The 26,841-nt window shown below is 31.0% G+C and overlaps 1 protein-coding gene across 1 annotated transcript; it reads right to left on the bottom strand.

Moving 5' to 3' along the window:
• Positions 1-18: 18 nt before the first annotated feature.
• Afg3l2 (AFG3 like matrix AAA peptidase subunit 2) lies at positions 19-26,025 on the bottom strand. The gene is made up of 5 exons (XM_065514849.1): positions 25,987-26,025; positions 25,642-25,853; positions 25,129-25,577; positions 24,673-25,071; positions 19-1,614 (listed from the first exon to the last, which is right to left on the bottom strand). The coding sequence occupies exons 2-5, from the start codon at positions 25,729-25,731 to the stop codon at positions 141-143; spliced, it is 2,412 nt and encodes an 803-aa protein (XP_065370921.1). The 5' UTR covers positions 25,732-25,853; positions 25,987-26,025; the 3' UTR covers positions 19-140.
• Between the last annotated feature and the right edge of the window lie 816 nt (positions 26,026-26,841).

The raw sequence follows: 26,841 nt of genomic DNA, 5'->3' as shown, positions 1-26,841 counted from the left end.
ATAATTATTAGACAGAAGTAAAACAAATTATACATATGTGTGTATTTATATGATACTTAGATAACAAGGTTTATATAGAAGTTGTTATAGTAAACAAAACATAGACATTTTAAGTTGAAGTGAATATTATTTAACACTATCTATGAAGCTGTGGCTGCAGGTTTTGGTGGTGGAGGTGTAGTTGATTCAGGATTTTTCTCCTTGTTCCAATCCTGCAAACCCTTAGGCAAAGTGGTATCTTCTTCAAATGAGCCTGTACCCTCTACAAATTCTTCGTAGGTTGACTTTTCTTTGAATGGTCTGGGACCTAGTAATTCAATCATGTCGTCACGACTCAATACTTCATTTTTCAACAAACGTTCGGCTACCTTCTTTACATTTTCTTTGTGTTTCATCAACAACTCGGTAGTTACTTTGTGTGCTTCTTTAATTAAGCTACGTACTTCCTCGTCAATCATTTGTGCAGTTTCTTCGGAATAGGGTTTAGCAAAGACGGGATCACCCGATTGGCCTGCGTCAAAACTGACTTGGCCTACTCTTTCGTTCATGCCGAAGCGTACAATTTGTGCATAAGCACTGTCAGTTATTTTCTTCAAATCATCTTGGGCTCCAGTTGTAATACGTTGGAAGAAGATCTCTTCGGCTACCCGACCACCCAAAGTCATGCACATACGATCGAATAATTGCTCTTTAGATAGTAAATATTGATCTTTGGGCAAGTACTGGGCGTAACCCAAACCTTTCCCTCTGGGTATTATGGATACCTTAAGAAGGGGATCAGCATGTTCTAAGAACCAGCCAGCAACAGCATGTCCCGCCTCGTGATGAGCTACAGTTTTCTTTTCCTCCGGCGCCAAAACATTCGTTTTCTTTTCCATACCTGCAATAACACGTTCAATAGCTTGTTCAAAATGCTTTTGCACGATGTAATCATTTGAATCTCTGGCAGCTATCAAAGCAGCCTCATTACACACATTTGCTATATCGGCACCAGTAAAACCTGGAGTTAATGCAGCCATTTTTCGAGCCAATTCTTGCTTGTCCAATTGCGTTTTGAGAGGAACCAAATGGACTTTGAAGATACTTGCTCTACCTTTAATATCTGGAGCTGGAACATATATTTGTCTATCAAAACGTCCTGGCCGCAAAAGTGCTTTATCTAATATATCAACACGATTTGTAGCTGCCAACACTACAACGTTCGTGGTCGTATTGAAACCATCCATTTCGACAAGCAATTGATTTAGTGTATTCTCCTGCTCTGAATGCCCACCAAATGATTTACCGCCGCGTTTACGACCAACAGCATCGATTTCATCTATGAACAGAATACAAGGAGCATTTTTGCGTGCCATTGCAAACATATCACGCACTCTTGAGGGACCCACACCAACAAACATTTCCAAAAACTCTGATCCGGAAACCGTAATAAAAGGCACGTTAGCTTCTCCTGCGGTGGCTTTGGCGAGTAATGTTTTACCCGTGCCAGGAGGACCAGTCAACATGGCACCTTTCGGTATTTTTGCTCCTAAATCAATGTACTGTTGAGGATTTTTGAGAAAATTAACAAATTCCATGATTTCAATTTTAGCCTCTTCGCAACCAGCAACATCTCTGCAATGGAGTAAAAATTTAAATTTGTTTGTGTGATTTTAATTGTGACAGATTTTGGACATTAATAGTTGGTCACATCATGATACAAATAGAATAAGGTCAACCGTGTGGCCAAATCAATTGTCTGACACAAGGTGCATTTAATAAGGTGCCATCGGCAGCACAGCTGATTATAGAAATAGCACGCACAAATGTCAAACTACATATATAAAAAATATTCGCCCGTACGCCCGTATGTCAAACTCTATATATAAAAAATAAGTGAATTCGCCTGTATTTATTTCAATTCGCCACTGCTGTCACCTTGTTAAATACGCCTTGGTCTGACATTTGAGTGAATTATTTAAACCAAAGTACACAAATTATACAGATATGAATCAGCTGGTTTCACTAATAGGGGGGTCAGACGGCATGTATTGCTTGTGTATTGGGACATGTATTCGATACATATGGAATTCCATGTGTATGTCATAATTCACATTATACATACGATTCATAATTTCCACGTTCAAACGTACATATGTAATTGCATGTGACATAACCTCTATAAGTTTATATGTTTATTGTTTTTAACAATATATTTATTTAAAACATTTTTAAATCACAATAAATATATTTAATGCAATGAAACTTATTTTATTATGATTTTTCTTTACTCGCTTTTGTTTTGTTTTTTTTTATGTTGCACTCACACAGTGTTGTATTTGAAAATACAACACTGTTATACACACGAAAATAGAACATGCTCTAATTGCCAAAAATGTCACGAGTAATACACATGTATTTTACATACACAAAGTTTCATGTGGATCACACGTTATGTATATGTTTACATATGGAAAAATGTCCCAATACATGGCACAAAACACAAGCAATACATGCCGTCTGACCCCCCTTTAATATGGTAATAGAAAACAAACAAAAGAAAATGTAAAAATTTTTGTGGTTTGGAGAGAATCAAAGTAAATTAATAAAGTAGCGACAGTACTACAACAAATACAACATTTACAAAAACCACAAGCAATTTTGTTTTTGGTTTAAGGTCTGAGCTGTCAAAGTTGCCTGTTGTTGTTTTTGCTTTTGGGCTTGTTGTATTTTTCGCCACAACAACCACAAGTGAATTGACAGTTCAGACCAAAGTAAAAAAAATAGTCAGCTGTTCTACTGAGTCTACTTTATTAATTTACTTTGGAGAGAATATTATTTTTTCTCTCGCCCTGCAAACCACAACCCAAGGTGCATTTAATAAAAGGGGGGTCAGACGGCATGTATTGCTTGTGTTTTGTGCCATGTATTGGGACATTTTTCCATATGTAAACATATACATACTGTGTGATCCACATGAAACTTTGTGTATGTAAAATACATGTGTATTACTCGTGACATTTTTGGCAATTAGAGCATGTTCTATTTTCGTGTGTATAACAGTGTTGTATTTTCAAATACAACACTGTGTGAGTGCAAAATAAAAAAAAACAAAACAAAAGCGAGTAAAGAAAAATCATAATAAAATAAGTTTCATTGCATTAAATATATTTATTGTGATTTAAAAATGTTTTAAATAAATATATTGTTAAAAACAATAAACATATAAACTTATAGAGGTTATGTCACATGCAATTACATATGTACGTTTGAACGTGGAAATTATGAATCGTATGTATAATGTGAATTATGACATACACATGGAATTCCATATGTATCGAATACATGTCCCAATACACAAGCAATACATGCCGTCTGACCCCCCTATAAGGTGCCATCGGCAGCACAGCTGATTAATACGCCTTGGCAGTGATCAAGGCGTATTTAACAAGGTGACAGCAGTGGCGAATTGAAATAAATACAGGCGAATTCACTTATTTTTTTTATATAGAGTTTGACATACGGGCGTACGGGCGGATATTTTTTATATATGTAGTTTGACATTTGTGCGTGCTATTTCTATAATCAGCTGTGCTGTCGATGGCCCTTATTAAATGCACCTTGGCAGTGATGTTCTAAAATAAAAATGAAGATGTATTCGTGAGAGAGCTACCCAGCAAACATAATATCAAACACTTAAAATAATAACAAAATGAAGAATGTTTAGATTTAGAATTTTTGTCAAATAAAACCAATTTATTAAATGAAGTAATTTATATTTCAAGCAAAAAATTAAAAAATATACATTGTAAGTCCGAAATTCTCTTAAATTTTGTATTTATTTCTGACTTTGTCTTATTGTGTTCAATTGTAATTGAAACGCGAGTGTTTGCTATGCTTCGAACAAAAACAACCAACAACAATGCTTAATAAATTTCTGAAAAAAAAATGACGATAGTCCGCCACATGTGTTTTCTTCGCATGCTCAGCGATGAATGAACAAAAGTCTTTAAAAGAGCATAACAAATGTGTGTAAATTTTTCAAACAATTGTTGTATGGCGTGAACATCACTGTTGTATAGCATCAAAATAACCATAACCATTCGATCAAGGCATATTTAACCAGGTGGCAGCGTAACGCCAGCTGACTATTTTTTGCTCTACTCGTGTTTTGCCTTGTGAAATGTCAAAAGCTTGTTTACAAACATTTTTAAATTTGTTATAAGATTAAAAAGATTATTTTATATTTAAAAAAGTGAGTATTTTTCACAGCTTTATGTGCATAAAATATTTAAAAGTGTTAAAAAAAATCTATTTCATTCATAAAAGTGCGTTTTTGTGAATTTTTTTTGACAGTTTACACGGTTTTACACAAAACAAAAGTGACTATTGTTTTTGTATTGTTGTAATTGTTGTAGTTACGCTGCCACCTTGTTAATACATCTTGCATTCGATATTACTTTTTTGACAAGTATCATTTGTTGTAATAATCTGTACTAAAGTAAATACAAGTAGTCCGACTCTATGACATACTTAAAAAAAACTATGGCCCTAATTTTGTAAATCACGTCACCAAAGTGATATTTATGTGGATAGCAAAAACAAAATTTCAATAATTTGTTTTTGTTTTATATATTACTGAATTGCGATAATAAATGAAATGAATTAAGTTTATCGAAAAAAAATCTAAAAACGCGCACAAATCAAATGAAAACACAAGAAAGAGAGCTATATTCGGCTGTGCCGAATCTTATATACCCTTCACCAAATTATACTTTAAAATAAAAATTTTAAATATTTTTAGGTAAACAAAAGTTAAATTTTTTTCCAGTTGTTTTTTCAAAATTGTTTTTTAAATTTTTTTGAAAATTTTTTTTTTAAATTTTATAATTTTTTTTAATTTTAAAAAAAATTTTTTTTAGTTTTTCATTTTTTTAATATGAAAAAAAAAATTCGGGTTAAAAAATATTTTTTCCGATTTTGACCCATTGTAGGTCCAACTTACTATGGTCTTATATACGTCGTTGCACAGGTCTTTGAAATATCTATCATCAGATATCCATATTGTCTATAATAATGATTTAGTAATCCAGATATGGGTCAAAAATAGGTCAAAAATCGAGGTTGTCCTGGTTTTTTCCTTATATCTCAGCCATTTGTGGACCGATTTTCTCGATTTTAAATAGCAACCGAGCCGGAAGAATTTCGGAGATATTGATGTATCATTCGTGTATGCATGTTATTTGGGGGCTTCAGAAAGTTGATTTCAACACACAGACTGACATGGCTATATCGACTCCGCTATCTATAACGATTCAGAATATATATACTTTGTGGGGTCGCAAATGAAAAATGTAGAAATTACAAACGGAATGACAAACTTATATATACCCTTGCCACTCATGGTGAAGGGTATAATGAAGTGATTACATCCATAGTTTGTCTATAACAATATTTTCGGTAGAAAATCTTGTCTATAACAATATTTTCTGTAGAAAATCTTGTCTATAACAATATTTTCTGTAGAAAATCTTGTCTATAACAATATTTTCTGTAGAAAATCTTGTCTATAACAATATTTTCTGTAGAAAATCTTGTCTATAACAATATTTTCTGTAGAAAATCTTGTCTATAACAATATTTTCTGTAGAAAATCTTGTCTATAACAATATTTTCTGTAGAAAATCTTGTCTATAACAATATTTTCTGTAGAAAATCTTGTCTATAACAATATTTTCTGTAGAAAATCTTGTGTATAACAATATTTTCTGTAGAAAATCTTGTCTATAACAATATTTTCTGTAGAAAATCTGGTCTATAACAATATTTTCTGTAGAAAATCTGGTCTATAACAATATTTTCTGTAGAAAATCTTGTCTATAACAATATTTTCTGTAGAAAATCTTGTCTATAACAATATTTTCTGTAGAAAATCTTGTCTATAACAATATTTTCTGTAGAAAATCTTGTCTATAACAATATTTTCTGTAGAAAATCTTGTCTATAACAATATTTTCTGTAGAAAATCTTGTCTATAACAATATTTTCTGTAGAAAATCTTGTGTAGAACAACATTTTCTGTAGAAAATCTTGTGTAGAACAACATTTTCTGTAGAAAATCTTGTGTAGAACAACATTTTCTGTAGAAAATCTTATGTAGAACAAAATTTTCTGTAGAAAATCTTGTGTAGAACAACATTTTCTGTAGAAAATCTTGTGTAGAACAACATTTTCTGTAGAAAATCTTGTGTAGAACAACATTTTCTATAGAAAATCTTCTGTATAACAACATTTTCTGTAGAAAATCTTGTGTAGAACAACATTTTCTGTAGAAAATCTTGTGTAGAACAACATTTCCTGTAGAAAATCTTGTGTAGAACAACATTTTCTGTAGAAAATCTTGTGTAGAACAACATTTTCTGTAGAAAATCTTGTGTAGAACAACATTTTCTGTAGAAAATCTTGTGTAGAACAACATTTTCTATAGAAAATCTTCTGTATAACAACATTTTCTGTAGAAAATCTTCTGTATAACAACATTTTCTGTAGAAAATCTTGTGTAGAACAACATTTTCTGTAGAAAATCTTGTGTAGAACAACATTTTCTATAGAAAATCTTCTGTATAACAACATTTTCTGTAGAAAATCTTGTGTAGAACAACATTTTCTGTAGAAAATCTTGTGTAGAACAACATTTTCTGTAGAAAATCTTGTGTAGAACAACATTTTCTGTAGAAAATCTTGTGTAGAACAACATTTTCTGTAGAAAATCTTGTGTAGAAAACATTTTCTGTAGAAAATCTTGTGTAGGACAACATTTTCTGTAGAAAATCTTGTGTAGAACAACATTTTCTGTAGAAAATCTTGTGTAGAACAACATTTTCTGTAGAAAATCTTGTGTAGAACAACATTTTCTGTAGAAAATCTTGTGTAGAACAACATTTTCTGTAGAAAATCTTGAGTATAACAATGTATGACGATATTTTCTATAGAAAATCTTGTGTAGAACAATATTTTCTATAGAAAATCTTGCGTAGAACAATATTTTGTATAAACAATCTTGTGTTTTTGCTGTAGAAAATCTTAAGTATAACTATATTTTCTGTTGAAAATCTTGAGTGTAACATTTTTCTATAGGAAATAAAATAATTTTCTATAGAAAATCTTGTCTATAACTATATTTTTTGGACATGTTGTGTATAACAGTATTTTCTATAGAAAATCGTATGAAAAACACCATTTTCTTTAAAAATCTTGTCTATTATAACAGCATTTTCTATAGAAAATCTCGTATTCAACAGCACTTTCTATAGACAATTTGCTGAAAATTTGAGCCAAATCGGGCAACGATTTCTGGACGCGCATCGAGGTCAAAGTTCAGATATATGCAAAATTATACTATTTATATGGAATAAATAGCTGAAACTCGTTAACTTTCTGCATTGTTTTCTATAAATATGTAGATTTATTTATATTAATGAATATTACATTAAAAATTTTTTTTGGAAATTAACCCTGTATCTCCTTTGGGACAAAATTACCCAAAAACTGTATTATCGTCAAAATTAGAGATAAATGTAAATTTTTCAGTTTTTAAAAAAATATTGCTACTAAATAAATACTTTTGCAATTGAATGCAAAAGAATCAAAATATGTACATAATTATCGTTGTAATGAGATATAAATGACAAAATTTGGTTAAAAAATGTTAAAGTTATTACAAATTCGCCAGACCATTAACGTGTCTCAGGCCACTTGAACATAAAATTTAGGAACAAAATTAACATATTTCGAGAAAAATTAAAATAAAAGCTATTTTTTATTTAAAATATATCCGTATTTACTTGTGTACGAGTTTTTGTCTTCGTAGGATATCGTTAATTCGCAGGTATGGCCAATCGAATCTCCATTTTCAAATTTTTAAAAATTTTGTTAAACAAATTTCAGAATTTTTTGATCATCACATTGGGATTTATTGAGATCAAAATAGGGAATAAAAATCTGAAAAAATTATGTCAATACCTCTGACAGTTTTTCCGTACCTGTGATTTAAATTTTGCGATTTTCAAGAAAAAGTTTTACTAAAATCGGAAAACGATAACCTTAAATCGTGAAGGTCAAAGGTCAATCTTTTCAATATTTAGAATTCCTAAAGAAAAGATAGCGAAATGTTATATATTTTTGGGCCGATTTTAATGAAACTTGAGCAAAATATACATTGGGGTCTAACATTTACAACAACAGTGCAAAAATGGATTTAATCCTTTAAGAGCACTTGGGGTCAAAATGGCTGTGTTTTTCGTGATTTTAAAAGTTGAGGGTAATTTGGACCCCAAGTGCTGCTAGGGGTTAATTTCCATTTTTGTGCTGTTATTTTAAATTCTGGACTTTATGCTATACTTTCCTCAAGTTTCATTATAATCGGACCAAAAATATATAACATTTCGCTATCTTTTCATTAGAAATTCCATATATTGAAAAATTTGACCTTTGACCTTCACGATTTTAAGGTTATCGTTTTCCGATTTTAGTAAAACTTTCAGACCGTAATTAAAATTACCAGGATTGTAATATTATGAATAAGTTTTACTTAAAATTTATAACAGTAAGGAAATTGGGCTCATTCGCCTAAATATGGGCAAAAAATTTGTTTTTCTTGAAAATCGCAAAATTTAAATCGCAGGTACGGAAAAACTGTAAGAGGTATTGACTTAACTTTTTCATATTTTTATTCCCTATTTTGATCTCAATAAATCCCAATGTGATGATCAAAAAATTCTGAAATTTGTTTAAGAAAATTTTTAAAAATTTGAAAATGGAGATTTGAAACAGCCGTTAAAAAAAATTATTTTTTTGGCCATACCTGTGAATAGGTTAACGGTATCCTACGAAGACAAAAACATATACACAAGTAAATACTGATATATTTTAAATAAAAATTAACTTATATTTTAATTTTTCTCGAAATATGTTAATTTTTTTTCCTGAATTTTTTGTTCAATTGGCCTGAAACACGTTAATGGTCTGGCGATTTTGTAATAACTTTAACATTTTTTAACCAAATGTTGTCATTTATATCTCATTACAGCGATAATTACGTACATATTTCGATTCTTTTGCATTCAATTGCAAAATTATTTATTTAGTAGCAAAATTTTTAAAATATCTGAAAAATTTGAATTTTTTCCGAATTTTGGCGATAACACAGTTTTTGGGTCATTTTGACCCAAAGGAGATGCAGGGTTAACTTCCAAAAAAAATTGTTTAATGTAATATTCGTTAATATAAATAAATCTATACATTTCTAGAAAACAATGCAGAAATTTAACGAGTTTCACCTATTTATTCCATATAAATAGTAAAATTTTGCATATATCTGAACTTTGACCTCGATGCGCGTCCAGAAATCGTTGCCCGATTTGGCTCAAATTTTCAGCACTTAACTTTTAGGCCTAGTGTCACAATATTCCACCCGGCACTCTTCAAAATTTTAACAAAAAATTTTTTCCATACAACTGATTGTCACTCTAATGTATATAGCCTTGCCCAAGGCGTATTTAACAAGGTGACAGCAGTGGCGAATTGAAATAAATACAGGCGAATTCACTTATTTTTTATATATAGAGTTTGACATACGGACGTACGGGCGAATATTTTTTATATATGTAGTTTGACATTTGTGCGTGCTATTTCTATAAACAGCTGTGCTGCCGATGGCACCTTATTAAATGCACCTTGGCCTTGCCACTTATGATGAAGGGTATTAATAAAAGAATTAAACACAACAATCGAACAAAAAGCTTTTTCTGAAATGTTTATTTACTTTCATGCAAGGCGTATTTAACAAGGTGACAGCAGTGGCGAATTGAAATAAATACAGGCGAATTCACTTATTTTTTATATATAGAGTTTGACATACGGACGTACGGGCGAATATTTTTTATATATGTAGTTTGACATTTGTGCGAGCTATTTCTATAATCAGCTGTGCTGCCGATGGCACCTTATTAAATGCACCTTGCTTTCATGTTTACAAAACGGCTAAAAAAATAGAATAACAATATGGGAGTCAAGGCACAAAGTATACAGAGGCGACACGGCAAAAAAAATATATTTGTCTCTTTCGCTCGAAACAATTTCAACTGGTTTGGTTTTGTGCTTATTTTTATAGTTGTTAGTTTTAACGCACTGTCTGTATTAAACCGCAAATTTGTTTTCTCTTTCTATCGAAACAATTTCAAAAAAAGCTGATTTTAGTGTTATTGAACTGTCAAATTTGACGTCTCTGTATACTTTGTGGTCAAGGCGAACTGTTTAGACAAGTGAACTGTCAATTCACTTGTGATTGTTGTGGCGAAAAATACAACAAACCCAAAAGCAAAAACAACAACAGGCAACTTTGACAGATCGACTATCTTTTAACAAAAACAAAGTACCTGTTGTTTTTGTACATTTGGTTGCGTTGCTCAATTATTTGTTGACAATAGCAACAAACAACCACAAAAATGAAATAAGTGCAAACGCAACATGCTCAAACAACGTGGTTGTTGTTTTTGTACAATATGTGTTCTGTGCAGTGTTACCATATGTCAAGTTTTCCCTTTTTAGCAAGGTTTTTGAGACGCAAAAAGTTTTATTTTTTAAAAAAAAGTTTTTTTTGGAAAATTGATATCAATAAGTTGAACCGATGATTTCAAAATGATAGTCCCCAAATTCATTCACTAAATGGGGAGATTGATTTGAATATATTGAAAGTGTCTCCAGCACTAAATTCACATAAATTATCTCAGGTTGATTACATATATGTACGAATTGTAATTTTAGTATGTACTTAGAAATAAAAAGTTTTCTTCAAAAAATATATAGCAACACTGGTTCTGTGTACGCGTGAGAGAGTTGCTCTTTTGAGAACACATTATAAAAAGCTCTCTCTCAAGGCGAATTTATATACCAGGTGGTGTTGATTGCAAAGCTGATTAATGTTGTTTGGATGTTTGAGCTGTCAATTATCCTGTGTTTGTTTCGGCGAATGCTACAACAAACGTAAAAGTAACAAAAACAACAGGCAAACTTTGACAGCTTAAACCACATAAACAAAAACAAATTGCAAGTGGTTTTTGTAAATGTTGTACTTGTTGTAGAATCGACACCACCTGGTATATAAATTCGCATTGCTGAAGATTGACAAAAAAACACATACATACATACATACAAAGAAAGATTTGTTTGACGACATTGAAAACAATAACAAATTACATTGTGTTTTGGTTTTTTTGGTTATATCTCAGCCCAGGTCCTATGGTCTTATATACGTCGATGCATAGGTCTTTGAAATATCTATCATTAGATATCCATATTGTCTATATTAATGACTTAGTAATCCAGATATAGGTCAAAAATAGGCAAAAAATCGAGGTTGTCCTGGTTTTTTCCTTATATCTCAGCCATTTGTGGACCGATTTTCTCGATTTTAAATAGCAACCGAGCCGGAAGAATTCCGGTGATATTGATATATGAATCATGTATATATGTTATTTGGGGGCTTCGGAAAGTTGATTTCAACACACAGACGGACTTGGCTATATCGATTCCGCTATCTATAACGATCCAGAATATATATACTTTATGGGGTCGCAAATGAAAAATGTGGAAATTACAAACGGAATGACAAACTTATATATACCCTTGCCACTCATGGTGAAGGGTATAAAAATCGCCAAAAATGCATTTATGATCCGAATGAGCTGAAACTTAAAAAAATATAAATAGTCCTTAAGATCTACAAATATGCTTCCATGTGTAGGTTATCTCTATTAGTTGAAGAGATATTTAGGTTTATTGATTTATTATACCCTTCACCATGAGTGGCAAGGGTATATATAAGTTTGTCATTCCGTTTGTAATTTCCACATTTTTCATTTGCGACCCCATAAAGTATATGGGGCATTTCACGTCAAGTGAACCAACTTTTGAAATCGATGTCTTCCGATCGCGATGAAATTTGCACCAATGTTAGTTCTATTGGATAGTAATTCGGACACCATTTTTCAACAAGATCGGTCAAGAACTCTCTGAGTTATAGGACATTTTGGCCAAACAGGTGTTTTTTTTTATCCATATAACTTATTACCAGGGAAACCGGAAATATGCTCTAAAAAAAACGTTTTAAGCGCTTTAAATATGCAGTAAAAACTTTAAAATATGCTCTTAAAATTTAAAAAATATGCTCTTAAAAAACAAACTTTTACATAATTGTTAACCAAAAAGTATTTCATTTCTAAAAAGGTAAAGTAACATAAAATAAACAAAAATAACAAGAACTAAAAAGTATAACAAAAAATAAATACAACATAAAAACGATAGGAACGTAAGTTATGAAAAGTCCTCGAGAGGTATTTTTGATGATATTTTATATAAATATAAAGTCACTTCTTCAATTAAGATTATTATTGTAATTACAAAATGTTGACTTAAATTTTCAAATAAAAATCGTTGTCTATTGGATCTGAAAACATTTTTATCATAGAAAATATTCTTTCGACATCAATTGATGTTATGGAGCGAATTTAAAAGATAATGGCCCATAATCATAGTCAAAAAAAAAAGTACATTTTAAGAGAATTAAACTCGACTTTACTTAAGAGTGGACTTTAGGTCTATCATAGACACTTTAAAGTATACTTCTGACGTTGAAGTCGACTCTAAATATAAAACTAGCTGAAGTTGTTTAACAACAGCATCAGCTGTTCTTCACCAAGTAAAAATGTTCGTCACAAAGTAAAAAATGTTTAAGTTACAATATATTGGTAGAGATTTTGCAATTATTGAACAGTTATCAATAAAATTAGTACCAAAATATCGTAATTATGATATTAATCTTATCTTTTCCATTTTTCCACAACATACAACTTTCATTCTTTAGATGTCCCTGTAACTTTTATTGTTTACGTTTTTTGGATTTTTTTTTATTTTGTATGTCAGCTGTTCAGCGTTGCCACTTGTCTGTTTTTTGTTGTATATTGTATGAACACATTTTCTACATTTGCGGTGGCACCCAGTTAAAGTCGGTTCAATTTAAAACATACTTTAATTTTGACTATGGTTGCAAATTAATAAAAAGCAGGTTTTTTTTATTTTAAAGTTGTTTTTAAAAAGAACCGACTTTAGTGTTTGACTAATATTTCTTTAACACTTAGAACGGTTGAGTTTGAATTAGAACTAAAATTTGATATTTAGATGGCGCTATTATTAAAATAGTGCTTATTTTATATTAAAAAAAATATGTTTTTCAATTTTGAATTTTAAAAAAAGGAAGTAAAAACCTGTAACACAAAAGCGAAAATAAGTAAGACAAAATTTGTTTTTGATAAAGTCAAAATATGCTATTAAACAGTAAAATATGCTCTAAAACGCAAAAATATGACATAAATATGCTCCTAAAACAAATATATGCAAAAATATGCACTAAGAAATCGATGCCAAAATTCTTAAATAGTTCTGAAACGTGTAAATATCTTATCCATGTGCCCATTAGACTAACCAGAAAAAACATACATTTGCATATTTTGGTTTCCCTGCTTATTACCTATTGTTCTTAGCAAAATGTGTCCCAAATAGATTAGATAGCTATTTATGCAATCTTTCGAAAAAAAAAATTAAAAAAATTTAATAAAATATTTTTGATTTTTTTTTTTAAATCAAAAATATTTTTGACTTTTTTTTTCAAAATGGTCCCTTTTTATTTTTTTTAAGAAAGCTTAGGTCTTTTCCTAAGCGACCTATATGGTCGCTTAGTGGGATGCGAGTGGGATATCTATAAAAAAAATATTTTGTAACTCAAGATTTAAAATTTTTGAATTTTTTTGCAAAATCAAAAACTTTGTTGACTTTTTTTAAAAAAAATGGACCCATTTTTTAATTTTTTTTTTTTGCTCAGAAGAAAGCTTATGTGTTTTCCTTTAACACCCTTTTTGTCGCTTAGTGGGATGCGAGTGGGATATCTATAAAAAAATGTTTTGTAACTCAAGACATACAATTTTTTACTTTTTTTTGAAAAATCAAAAACCTTTTTGACTTTTTTTTTCCAAAATGGACTCTTTTTTTATTAATTTTTTTTTCTCAAAAGAAAGCTTAGGTCTTTTCCTTTAAAACCTTTTTGGTCGCTTAGTGGGATGCGAGTGTGATATCTATCAAAATAAATGTTTTGTAACTCAAGACAAAGGTTTTTAAATTTGAACTATTTTAATTTTTTTCATATTTCGATTCGTACAGACATCCAGTCTTTCATCCCTGGCATCAGGCGACTCATATCATCTCGCTGATAAAACTGAGTTATTAGAGATTTAGTATCGCACTCCAAAGTTTTTCCCTTCTTTTTGTTTGGGAGTGTGAGAATCCCATGCTCAGCAACCAATTGTTTAGCAATTCTTGCTTTTCGTTGAGACGTTCCAAACTCAGTCATTGTTTTTGCAGAACTCCATGTTCTTGGAGCAATCGTGAGAAGTTGAATTCTTTCAGCTTCACTCTGTGACGTTTTGTATTTCTCTTTTATTTGTTCAAGAACTTCTACTGAATCCTTATGGTATTGGTTTCGACACTCATTCGTTGAATTTGAAAAGTTAGAATAACCATCATCATCAACAGTTCTGTCTTCATTCTCGGAATTACTTTTGTCTTCATCTGGAATAACTTCAACGCAAGGCTCATTACTATTCAAATTCGGTAATTCGTTCAACTTTCCGAGCTCTTTCCTGCATGATCCACAAATTTTCAATCGTTTTGACAGCGTAGGGAATTTTTTTAATAAGCCGTTGGAAATATTTCGCATATCTGATGATCTGTGCTTCATTTTGTTAAAGGGATTAAAACAAAAAGACGAATAAATTTCATTTTCAACCTTAGCCTTTTTAGAAGTCGTAGACATTTTGAATTTTGTAAGTATTTATGTAAATAACACACGTCTTAACTTTAACGCTGTTTTTAAAAAAACTGATTTCCGTATGTCTTCAGAATGACAATAAATAGTTTTTTAAGATCATATATGTAGTACGTTTTAATGAATGAGTCTAAAATCTATTATTAGGGTCAAGAAGGGCTTACATACTAAAGTACCTAGTTTAACCAAATGTTACAAATAATAATAAAAATAAACCACCATATAAATAACCTACCTGTCAACTTCTACCTCTCCACCCACTTCTTAAAGTCAAATGTCATAAAATAATAAATAAACTGGTACTTCGGAGAAGGGCCATAAAATATTTCCACTTGATTCCAAAAATTTGTTTCTGGGGCACCTGATATTTTAACAATGAAAATCACGTGCGCTGAAAACTACCTCTAGGATTGACTAAAAAAGCCGCAAGATACAAAACTCAGTCAAATTTTGGGGGTGGAAAATTAATAGCGGTCGGCCTCATATTGCACCCCTCCAGTGGCTATTATCGGTCAGTTGTTGTGGTTTTTATTTTTAAGGTTTTAGAAACACTTACACACAAATATGAAAAAAATCAATTTAAAAACATTTGTCTTGAGTTACAAAACATTTATTTTGATAGATATCCCACTCGCATCCCACTAAGCGACCAAAAAGGTTTTAAAGGAAAAGACCTAAGCTTTCTTTTGAGAAAAAAAAATTAATAAAAAAAGAGTCCATTTTGGAAAAAAAAAGTCAAAAAGGTTTTTGATTTTTCAAAAAAAAGTAAAAAATTGTATGTCTTGAGTTACAAAACATTTTTTTATAGATATCCCACTCGCATCCCACTAAGCGACAAAAAGGGTGTTAAAGGAAAACACATAAGCTTTCTTCTGAGCAAAAAAAAAAAATTAAAAAATAGGTCCATTTTTTTAAAAAAAGTCAACAAAGTTTTTGATTTTGCAAAAAAATTCAAAAATTTTAAATCTTGAGTTACAAAATATTTTTTTTTATAGATATCCCACTCGCATCCCACTAAGCGACCATATAGGTCGCTTAGGAAAAGACCTAAGCTTTCTTAAAAAAAATAAAAAAAAAAAATAAAAAGGGACCATTTTGAAAAAAAAAAGTCAAAAATATTTTTGATTTAAAAAAAAAAATCAAAAATATTTTATTAAATTTTTTTAATTTTTTTTTTCGAAAGATTGCATAAATAGCTATCTAAACTATTTGGGACACATTTTGCTAAGAACAATAGGTAATAAGTTATATGGATAAAAAAAAACACCTGTTTGGCCAAAATGTCAAATTTTGACCTCCTATAACTCAGAGAGTTCTTGACCGATCTTGTTGAAAAATGGTGTCCGAATTACTATCCAATAGAACTAACATTGGTGCAAATTTCATCGCGATCGGAAGACATCGATTTCAAAAGTTGGTTCACTTGACGTGAAATGCCCCATATATATTCTGGATCGTTATAGATAGCGGAATCGATATAGCCATGTCCGTCTGTCCGTCTGTGTGTTGAAATCAACTTTCCGAAGCCCCTAAATAACTTACATACACGATTCATACATCAATATCTCCGAAATTCTTCCGGTCGCTATTTAAAATCGAGAAAATCGGTCCACAAATGGCTGAGATATAAGGAAAAAACTAGGACAACCTCGATTTTTTACCTATTTTTGACATATATCTGGATTACTAAGTCATTAATATAGACAATATGGATATCTAATGATAGATATTTCAAAGACCTTTGCAACGACGTATATAAGACCATAGTAAGTTGGACATACAATGGGTCAAAATCGGAAAAAAATATTTTTTAACCCGAATTTTTTTTCATCAAAAATTTTTTTTGTCATAAATTCTTTTTCCAAAAAAATTAATTAAAGAAATTTCAAAAAAAAAATTTTGAAAAAACTTTTTTTAAAAAACAATTTGGAAAAAAAAATTTTAAAAAAATTTTAAAACATTAAAAAAAAAATTTGATTTTGTTTAAATAAAAATATATTTAAGTATAATTTGGTGAAGGGTATATAAGATTCGGCACAGCCGAATATAGCTCTCTTACATGTTTTTTTTTTAATTATGCTCGATCTGTTCATAGTGTTTTAGATAGGGCGGGACTATTTGATAACAGTTATCTCGTCCCTATAAAAAGTTACACGCATCCAAAGTTGGAACATGTAAAAAGGTCCGTATTTGTATATGGTCGCTTAGTGGGATGCGAGTGGGATATCTATAAAAAAAATATTTTGTAACTCAAGATTTAAAATTTTTGAATTTTTTTGCAAAATCAAAAACTTTGTTGACTTTTTTTAAAAAAAATGGACCCATTTTTTAATTTTTTTTTTTTGCTCAGAAGAAAGCTTATGTGTTTTCCTTTAACACCCTTTTTGTCGCTTAGTGGGATGCGAGTGGGATATCTATAAAAAAATGTTTTGTAACTCAAGACATACAATTTTTTACTTTTTTTTGAAAAATCAAAAACCTTTTTGACTTTTTTTTTCCAAAATGGACTCTTTTTTTATTAATTTTTTTTTCTCAAAAGAAAGCTTAGGTCTTTTCCTTTAAAACCTTTTTGGTCGCTTAGTGGGATGCGAGTGTGATATCTATCAAAATAAATGTTTTGTAACTCAAGACAAAGGTTTTTAAATTTGAACTATTTTAATTTTTTTCATATTTCGATTCGTACAGACATCCAGTCTTTCATCCCTGGCATCAGGCGACTCATATCATCTCGCTGATAAAACTGAGTTATTAGAGATTTAGTATCGCACTCCAAAGTTTTTCCCTTCTTTTTGTTTGGGAGTGTGAGAATCCCATGCTCAGCAACCAATTGTTTAGCAATTCTTGCTTTTCGTTGAGACGTTCCAAACTCAGTCATTGTTTTTGCAGAACTCCATGTTCTTGGAGCAAGCGTGAGAAGTTGAATTCTTTCAGCTTCACTCTGTGACGTTTTGTATTTCTCTTTTATTTGTTCAAGAACTTCTACTGCATCCTTATGGTATTGGTTTCGACACTCATTCGTTGAATTTGAAAAGTTAGAATAACCATCATCATCAACAGTTCTGTCTTCATTCTCGGAATTACTTTTGTCTTCATCTGGAATAACTTCAACGCAAGGCTCATTACTATTCAAATTCGGTAATTCGTTCAACTTTCCGAGCTCTTTCCTGCATGATCCACAAATTTTCAATCGTTTTGACAGCGTAGGGAATTTTTTTAATAAGCCGTTGGAAATATTTCGCATATCTGATGATCTGTGCTTCATTTTGTTAAAGGGATTAAAACAAAAAGACGAATAAATTTCATTTTCAACCTTAGCCTTTTTAGAAGTCGTAGACATTTTGAATTTTGTAAGTATTTATGTAAATAACACACGTCTTAACTTTAACGCTGTTTTTAAAAAAACTGATTTCCGTATGTCTTCAGAATGACAATAAATAGTTTTTTAAGATCATATATGTAGTACGTTTTAATGAATGAGTCTAAAATCTATTATTAGGGTCAAGAAGGGCTTACATACTAAAGTACCTAGTTTAACCAAATGTTACAAATAATAATAAAAATAAACCACCATATAAATAACCTACCTGTCAACTTCTACCTCTCCACCCACTTCTTAAAGTCAAATGTCATAAAATAATAAATAAACTGGTACTTCGGAGAAGGGCCATAAAATATTTCCACTTGATTCCAAAAATTTGTTTCTGGGGCACCTGATATTTTAACAATGAAAATCACGTGCGCTGAAAACTACCTCTAGGATTGACTAAAAAAGCCGCAAGATACAAAACTCAGTCAAATTTTGGGGGTGGAAAATTAATAGCGGTCGGCCTCATATTGCACCCCTCCAGTGGCTATTATCGGTCAGTTGTTGTGGTTTTTATTTTTAAGGTTTTAGAAACACTTACACACAAATATGAAAAAAATCAATTTAAAAACATTTGTCTTGAGTTACAAAACATTTATTTTGATAGATATCCCACTCGCATCCCACTAAGCGACCAAAAAGGTTTTAAAGGAAAAGACCTAAGCTTTCTTTTGAGAAAAAAAAATTAATAAAAAAAGAGTCCATTTTGGAAAAAAAAAGTCAAAAAGGTTTTTGATTTTTCAAAAAAAAGTAAAAAATTGTATGTCTTGAGTTACAAAACATTTTTTTATAGATATCCCACTCGCATCCCACTAAGCGACAAAAAGGGTGTTAAAGGAAAACACATAAGCTTTCTTCTGAGCAAAAAAAAAAAATTAAAAAATAGGTCCATTTTTTTAAAAAAAGTCAACAAAGTTTTTGATTTTGCAAAAAAATTCAAAAATTTTAAATCTTGAGTTACAAAATATTTTTTTTTATAGATATCCCACTCGCATCCCACTAAGCGACCATATAGGTCGCTTAGGAAAAGACCTAAGCTTTCTTAAAAAAAATAAAAAAAATAAATAAAAAGGGACCATTTTGAAAAAAAAAGTCAAAAATATTTTTGATTTAAAAAAAAAAATCAAAAATATTTTATTAAATTTTTTTAATTTTTTTTTTCGAAAGATTGCATAAATAGCTATCTAAACTATTTGGGACACATTTTGCTAAGAACAATAGGTAATAAGTTATATGGATAAAAAAAAAACACCTGTTTGGCCAAAATGTCAAATTTTGACCTCCTATAACTCAGAGAGTTCTTGACCGATCTTGTTGAAAAATGGTGTCCGAATTACTATCCAATAGAACTAACATTGGTGCAAATTTCATCGCGATCGGAAGACATCGATTTCAAAAGTTGGTTCACTTGACGTGAAATGCCCCATATATATTCTGGATCGTTATAGATAGCGGAATCGATATAGCCATGTCCGTCTGTCCGTCTGTGTGTTGAAATCAACTTTCCGAAGCCCCTAAATAACTTACATACACGATTCATACATCAATATCTCCGAAATTCTTCCGGTCGCTATTTAAAATCGAGAAAATCGGTCCACAAATGGCTGAGATATAAGGAAAAAACTAGGACAACCTCGATTTTTTACCTATTTTTGACATATATCTGGATTACTAAGTCATTAATATAGACAATATGGATATCTAATGATAGATATTTCAAAGACCTTTGCAACGACGTATATAAGACCATAGTAAGTTGGACATACAATGGGTCAAAATCGGAAAAAAATATTTTTTAACCCGAATTTTTTTTCATCAAAAATTTTTTTTGTCATAAATTCTTTTTCCAAAAAAATTAATTAAAGAAATTTCAAAAAAAAAATTTTGAAAAAACTTTTTTTAAAAAACAATTTGGAAAAAAAAATTTTAAAAAAATTTTAAAACATTAAAAAAAAATTTGATTTTGTTTAAATAAAAATATATTTAAGTATAATTTGGTGAAGGGTATATAAGATTCGGCACAGCCGAATATAGCTCTCTTACATGTTTTTTTTTTAATTATGCTCGATCTGTTCATAGTGTTTTAGATAGGGCGGGACTATTTGATAACAGTTATCTCGTCCCTATAAAAAGTTACACGCATCCAAAGTTGGAACATGTAAAAAGGTCCGTATTTGTAAAGTTTTTTCCTAAAAAAGAACATCTATTTTTTCTTTTGTAGAAAAAAATTTTCTTCGGGACCGTATACAATTTGTATATGAAAAATCCCGGGATTATGAGATTTTTAATATTTTAGGAAGAATTTTAAAGCTCCCAAAATACATAGAAAGCTAAATTTCATCATACTTATACTACTAATCTCGCTTCAAATCGGAACGGAGCCAGATTTTTAATTTTAATCAGATTTCCCTTGCATTGACAGACTTTTACACAAGTTTATTTTCGTCAGCTCCATACATTAAATAATATCGACCCCTTTGCGCGAAATTATCGTATGTTACATTCTTACATAGTAAAATATTATACCTATTTTCGATATATTTATGGAAATATTACTACTTAGGTCAATTTTTATTTTTACGTATGTGAAATTTAATTTACTAAATCGGTTTTTGTATAGCATTTATAATTTGGTATTAATGATACCAGCCAAAGCAAAAAAATGTAATAATAAAGCTCTCCTGTAAAATTTTGTATTTGTGACATACGATAATTTCGCGCAAAGGGGTCGATATGAATATAAAACAAGTATGAGTGGTAAATTCGGCTGTGCCGAATCTTGTATACCCACCATCAATATATAATTTTGGCCTTCTATGGGGATTTGAATCAGCATTTATGAATGAATGACATATCGAAATTTATGTTAATATCATTGTATACAAATTATTTATTGACAATAAAATATTTTTCTGATATAGGGGTATATTATTTTGGACTGGTCCTCACAAAAGTTGGTAGAAGGATTTATTTTCCTATACAACTTGTTTATTCGATTTTATCACGATATTAATTATTATAAGACAAGTTATTTTTTGAACTGGACTAGGGACAAATGTAGCCCGATTTCCGGAATACTTTACAGTATAATTTCAGAGTACTTAGAACATATTTTGTGCAAAATTTTATAAGGATTGTCGCATAATCTAGATATTTATGACTACTCAAACAGTATTCCGGGTACAATTGTATGGGGCTAGGGGAAATTATGGACCATTTTCAATACCAAACAAATCTTATTAACAGAGAGTATTTGTGAATAATTTTAGCCAGATGGTTCCTTTCGTTTGTGCCTTATCGTGTTTTAAACAGACAGAGGGAATCTTTTTGTTATAAAATTAAACAATACTTTTAATTTTCAATATAAATATAGGGAGGAAACAAACATTTTCGACAAAAATTGTGCAATTTTTACACGATTGGTCTCATAGTAAAAATCCTTTTAATATGAACATAGCATACGTACTCAATTCAAAGGTTGTAAAATTGTCAGTTTTGTTATGGATTTCTCATTATTATAAAGTTCTGAATACGGGGATAAATATGAAATGTCTTTTGTGTCAAATTTATTTTAATTTAATGCATTAGTTTTTGCTTTGTTATATTTTTACTTAAATATGTATATTAACAAAATAAATAGTTTTTATTGTTGAATTTGATGTTTTTGACGTTTAACTAAAATCGCGAAATTTACATTTCTAAAATCCCGGCATTTGTAAAACCCAGTCGCGTTTGGCATCACTAACAGTTACCAAGTTTTGTTTTATTTTATTTAGAACTAGCTGAACCCGGCCCGCGTTGCTGGCCCTTAGAAAACATCTGTTTTATATCGCATCTCGATTTTAATATAAAGTGTCGGACATAGTCGGTGATCCAACCTTCAATGTTAATACATGTAGTGGCATTTCGGCTGGTTCCAATGAATTCAACAATTGAGTATGAAAATTTCTTATTCATGCTTTTCTGAAGATTCCGTGAAAATTTCATCAAAATCGGTCCAGCCATTTTTGAGTCCATACGAAACATACATATACACATCCATTTTTATGAAATATAGGGCATTAGCGGTATAATGTAAAAATTTGATTTTTACACACCCCTCCGCCTACAGACCGAATATCAAAAATCTGACTTTATAGTGTTAACCGCTGGGATTTTCTGAAGATACCCTGAAAATTTCATCAAAATCGGTCCCGCCGTTTTTTATATATATAGATGGCATTAGCGGTAAATTGTAAAAATTGGATTTTGCCACGCCCCTCCGCCCACAGACCAAAAATCAAAAATCTGACTTTACAGTGTTACCCGATAAGCTCTTCTGAAGATTCCCTGAAAATTTCATTAAAATCGGTCCATCCGTTTTTGAGTTCATTCGGAACATACATACATACATACATACATACATACATACCCACATACAAACATCCATTTTTATATATATAGACTAGCTGAACCCGGCCCGCGTTGCTGGCCCTTAGAAAACATCTGTTTTATATCGCATCTCGATTTTAATATAAAGTGTCGGACATAGTCGGTGATCCAACCTTCAATGTTAATACATGTAGTGGCATTTCGGCTGGTTCCAATGAATTCAACAATTGAGTATGAAAATTTCTTATTCATGCTTTTCTGAAGATTCCGTGAAAATTTCATCAAAATCGGTCCAGCCATTTTTGAGTCCATACGAAACATACATATACACATCCATTTTTATGAAATATAGGGCATTAGCGGTATAATGTAAAAATTTGATTTTTACACACCCCTCCGCCTACAGACCGAATATCAAAAATCTGACTTTATAGTGTTAACCGCTGGGATTTTCTGAAGATACCCTGAAAATTTCATCAAAATCGGTCCCGCCGTTTTTTATATATATAGATGGCATTAGCGGTAAATTGTAAAAATTGGATTTTGCCACGCCCCTCCGCCCACAGACCAAAAATCAAAAATCTGACTTTACAGTGTTACCCGATAAGCTCTTCTGAAGATTCCCTGAAAATTTTATTAAAATCGGTCCATCCGTTTTTGAGTTCATTCGGAACATACATACATACATACATACATACCCACATACAAACATCCATTTTTATATATATAGATTTTGTCGTGAATATATGATATTTTTAAAATAAAATGTCGACCATCCGTAGGCCCGCCACATCTAAAAAACCATAAGAAGATCGAGCAAAATTAACAAAATAAATAATCATAAATATCTCTTCAACTAATAGAGATAACCTACACATGTAAGCATATTTTTTGTAGATCTTCTTAGGCACTATTTATATTTTAAATTTGGATATATGTGAAATTTCGTAACAATATATCCAATAGCTCCCGAGATACCGAATTATTTCCAAAAAAAAGTTTCTAAACCACTGTGCCATGGTTCAAACAACTTTTATCACACTTCTCAAACAAACATGGTATAAAAGCGAAAATGTGTAACACAAATTTATTACATTTACATTCCTAAATACATACAAACATTTTTCAAATTTGCTATTCTTGGGTTAGTTTTTTGACAGCATTACCCCCAATAACACGAAGTCTGGTTATGTGTTAACTAATAGTTATACTGACAGTTTTCATACAAAAATAATTTTAATCGACAGTATAACTATTAGTTGAGGCATAACCAGACTTCGTGTTAATGGGGGTTAGGGCCATTATTACAACTTGCCTTTAAGTAAAAAAGTAAAATTAACTTTAAGCAATAGAAAAAGGTACCCTTAAAGTTAACTTTTACAAACTTAAAGGCAAGTTGTAATAATGGCTCTTAGACGTAGGTTTTATTTCAGAGAGTCGGCAATCTAGTCATATTCTCTGTTTGGACTACTTGTTATATTTTTGCTAACAGTAATTAAAATATACTTATTAAATAAATTATTTTTATTTTATCAAAGTTATAGAAATTATATTTTCTCACAAAATTTGTTTTATTAACCATTGATAAAATAAAAGTTTTATTTTGAATAAATGATTATGCATATTAGGCAATTTAAATATTTAGCCCAATTATGAATAAAAATTCCCCGGGAGTATTTTCCCTTTTCCCATTTTTCCTATTCATTGTTAAAAATAAAAAAAGGGAATTTTTATTCATAATTGGGCTGAAAATGTTTGGTCTTAAAACATACATATACATAGTTGGAAAAGTTTGAAAAACAATTGGAAATTGTCTAATCAAGTGTATGTACATTCAAGCAAACATTTAAAAAAAAATATATATATGTATATGTTTCTGTTGTACCCTACCTCAACTATTTGTGTGTAATCTATCCCTGAGCTTGTAAATTGTTCATAATCGAAATAATCAGATACGAATTCGTTTATTAACGCTCTACCGTGAATTATGACGCACCAAAGTAATAAATATTTGTATACTCACTTAAATCTAACACCAATTTCATTGGAATTAATCAATTTCGCTGTAGATTGCATTACACCACCAAATAGTCCACCGCCTTTACGTCCTCTGCCACTGCCCATCATATCAGCCGATCGACGCATCATATAAACCAAGAACCCAATAATCAATAATGTGGGCAATAGGCCCGTTAAACTGGACGGCTCTACCTCAGTGCGATATATAACCGGTACATAATTTAAAGGCTCAACTCCCTGCTCTGTTTGAGCATTTTCCAAATTGCGTTCAAACGAATCAACACTGCCAATGTTGAACCATAACACTCCGCCAGCATCCTGTGAATTGCCCGGCATTAATCGAACTCTCACCCATTTCTTATTCACTACTTCGAGTTTTTCGACCGAACCTTTGTTTAGGTAACTGAAATACAAATTAATTTTAAGAAACTTATGAATAATTTACAAGTCTTGCACTTACTTGGTTACAAATTCTTTCCAGGAAATTTCTTTATATCCCATTTCAAAGAATGCAAAACTACCCAATAATGCTACCGCACCTATTGCACCAAATACCAACCACTTTTCACGATTACCATCACTGCCCTCTCCGATGGGACGTCCCTGACCACCCGATCCGCCACCACCTTGCTGTTTGTTTGTATTGGCAAACATACCAAAGTTCCAATCATTTTTTGCTGTCTGCTGTGGAGGGCTGGGTGTTGACTTTGATGCCTGGGCTTCACCAACGCTTTTTTCACCTGCTTCCTCGGATTCTCCGGCTGAAGAGGTTGCCGGTTTAGCACTTCCTTTTCCTTCCTCGAAATATTTTTCGAAACCCTTTGGGGGCTTTTTACAAAAATGACTAATTTGTTCCAACAAATAACGTACTAAAGGAACTTGTTCTAAGACCAAAGCACCACGTTGCACCTGCAAGATAATCCAATAATTATTTACTTACTAGCAACTAAACAATTTGTAATCTGTCTCATACTTTTTCTGTTCCTGGAGCTCTTTGGCTCATATAGCTACGCCTCATGCATCGTTCCATAGATTTTGCTGAATTCAACAATCGGTGTGCCATATTTTAAACAATTTACTTCAAATAAGCGGGACAGAATATATTTGTTGTTGGTAAGCGATTGGTTATTTAACTTTTTCTTCTCTACTCACGTACTCTTTTCAGTGCGATTTGACCGTATTTTTCTATAACAAATTAAATGGATTTAATATTCAAACTTACTAGAATATAATTTAAATATCTTAAACTAATTATTTAAAGGTGTTTTAATGCAAATTATCAGTTTTTTTTGTAAAATATTTCATATTTTCTACTAACAAATATTGTGAAATGATCTTCCTGCGGCTATAAAATACTGTGTACAGACGGCCTAAGAAAATTTTGACAATTAACAGCTGATTTGACAGTGCTGGTAAGTTTTTACGTGAGCCAAGATAGCGTCGACGAGATAGCGTCGATTTTGGGAATTTAAAAAACCGGGAAGTCGAAATACCCAATTTATGGGAATTAAGAAAATCGGGAACTAAAAATACCCAATTATATAGTAATATTAATGCAAATGGAAATAAAAGCAAAAAACATAAAACCTAAGAAATACTAGAAAACTATAATTTAATTTTAACAAAAATTACTAGTTGGAATTTAGGTATAAGAAGGTTAATCAAAAATGGCAAAAAAAAATCGTTGCTGATCTACCACGGGAAATATGGGAAGTGGCTCGGTACAAGCCATATATATTATGAAAGACAGTTTTTGGAACATAATGAGACAATCGTGCTAAAAATCGTGTGAATAGTTCCAGAGAAAAATAGGTTCCTCCAAAATGGCCAAAAAAAAACGTTGCTGATTTATTACGGGACACATGGGTAGTGGCTCGGTACGAGCCATATATATTATGAAAGTAGAGGGTTTTTGGAACAAAATGAGCCAAGCGTGCTAAAAATCGTGTGAATGGTTCCAGAGAAAAATAGGTTCCTCCAAAATGGCCAAAAAAAATCGTTGCTGATTTATTACGGGAAACATGGGAAGTGGCTCGGTACAAGCCATATATATTATGAAAGAAGACAGTTTTTGGAACATAATGAGATAATCGTGCTAAAAATCGTGTGAATGATTCCAGAGAAAAATTACTTCCTCCAAAATGGCCAAAAAAAATCGTTGCTGGTTTATTAC

The sequence above is a fragment of the Calliphora vicina genome, unplaced genomic scaffold (assembly GCF_958450345.1).
Source record: "Calliphora vicina unplaced genomic scaffold, idCalVici1.1 scaffold_21, whole genome shotgun sequence".
Classification (NCBI taxonomy): Eukaryota; Metazoa; Arthropoda; class Insecta; order Diptera; family Calliphoridae; genus Calliphora; species Calliphora vicina.
The sequence above is the reverse complement of the archived record's forward strand: the minus strand, read 5'-3'. Positions and strand labels throughout refer to the sequence as shown.

What these genes read in the sequence shown, in the direction of transcription:
- Afg3l2 (XM_065514849.1), bottom strand. Translation starts at nt 25,731, where the DNA reads ATGGCACACCGATTGTTGAATTCAGCAAAATCTATGGAACGATGCATG. An exon ending in TGGAAAGAATTTGTAACCAA is followed by an intron (nt 25,072 to 25,128) that starts GTAAGTGCAAGA and finishes TTTGTATTTCAG; the next exon opens with TTACCTAAACAAAGGTTCGG. An exon ending in GAAATTGGTGTTAGATTTAA is followed by an intron (nt 1,615 to 24,672) that starts GTGAGTATACAA and finishes ACTCCATTGCAG; the next exon opens with AGATGTTGCTGGTTGCGAAG.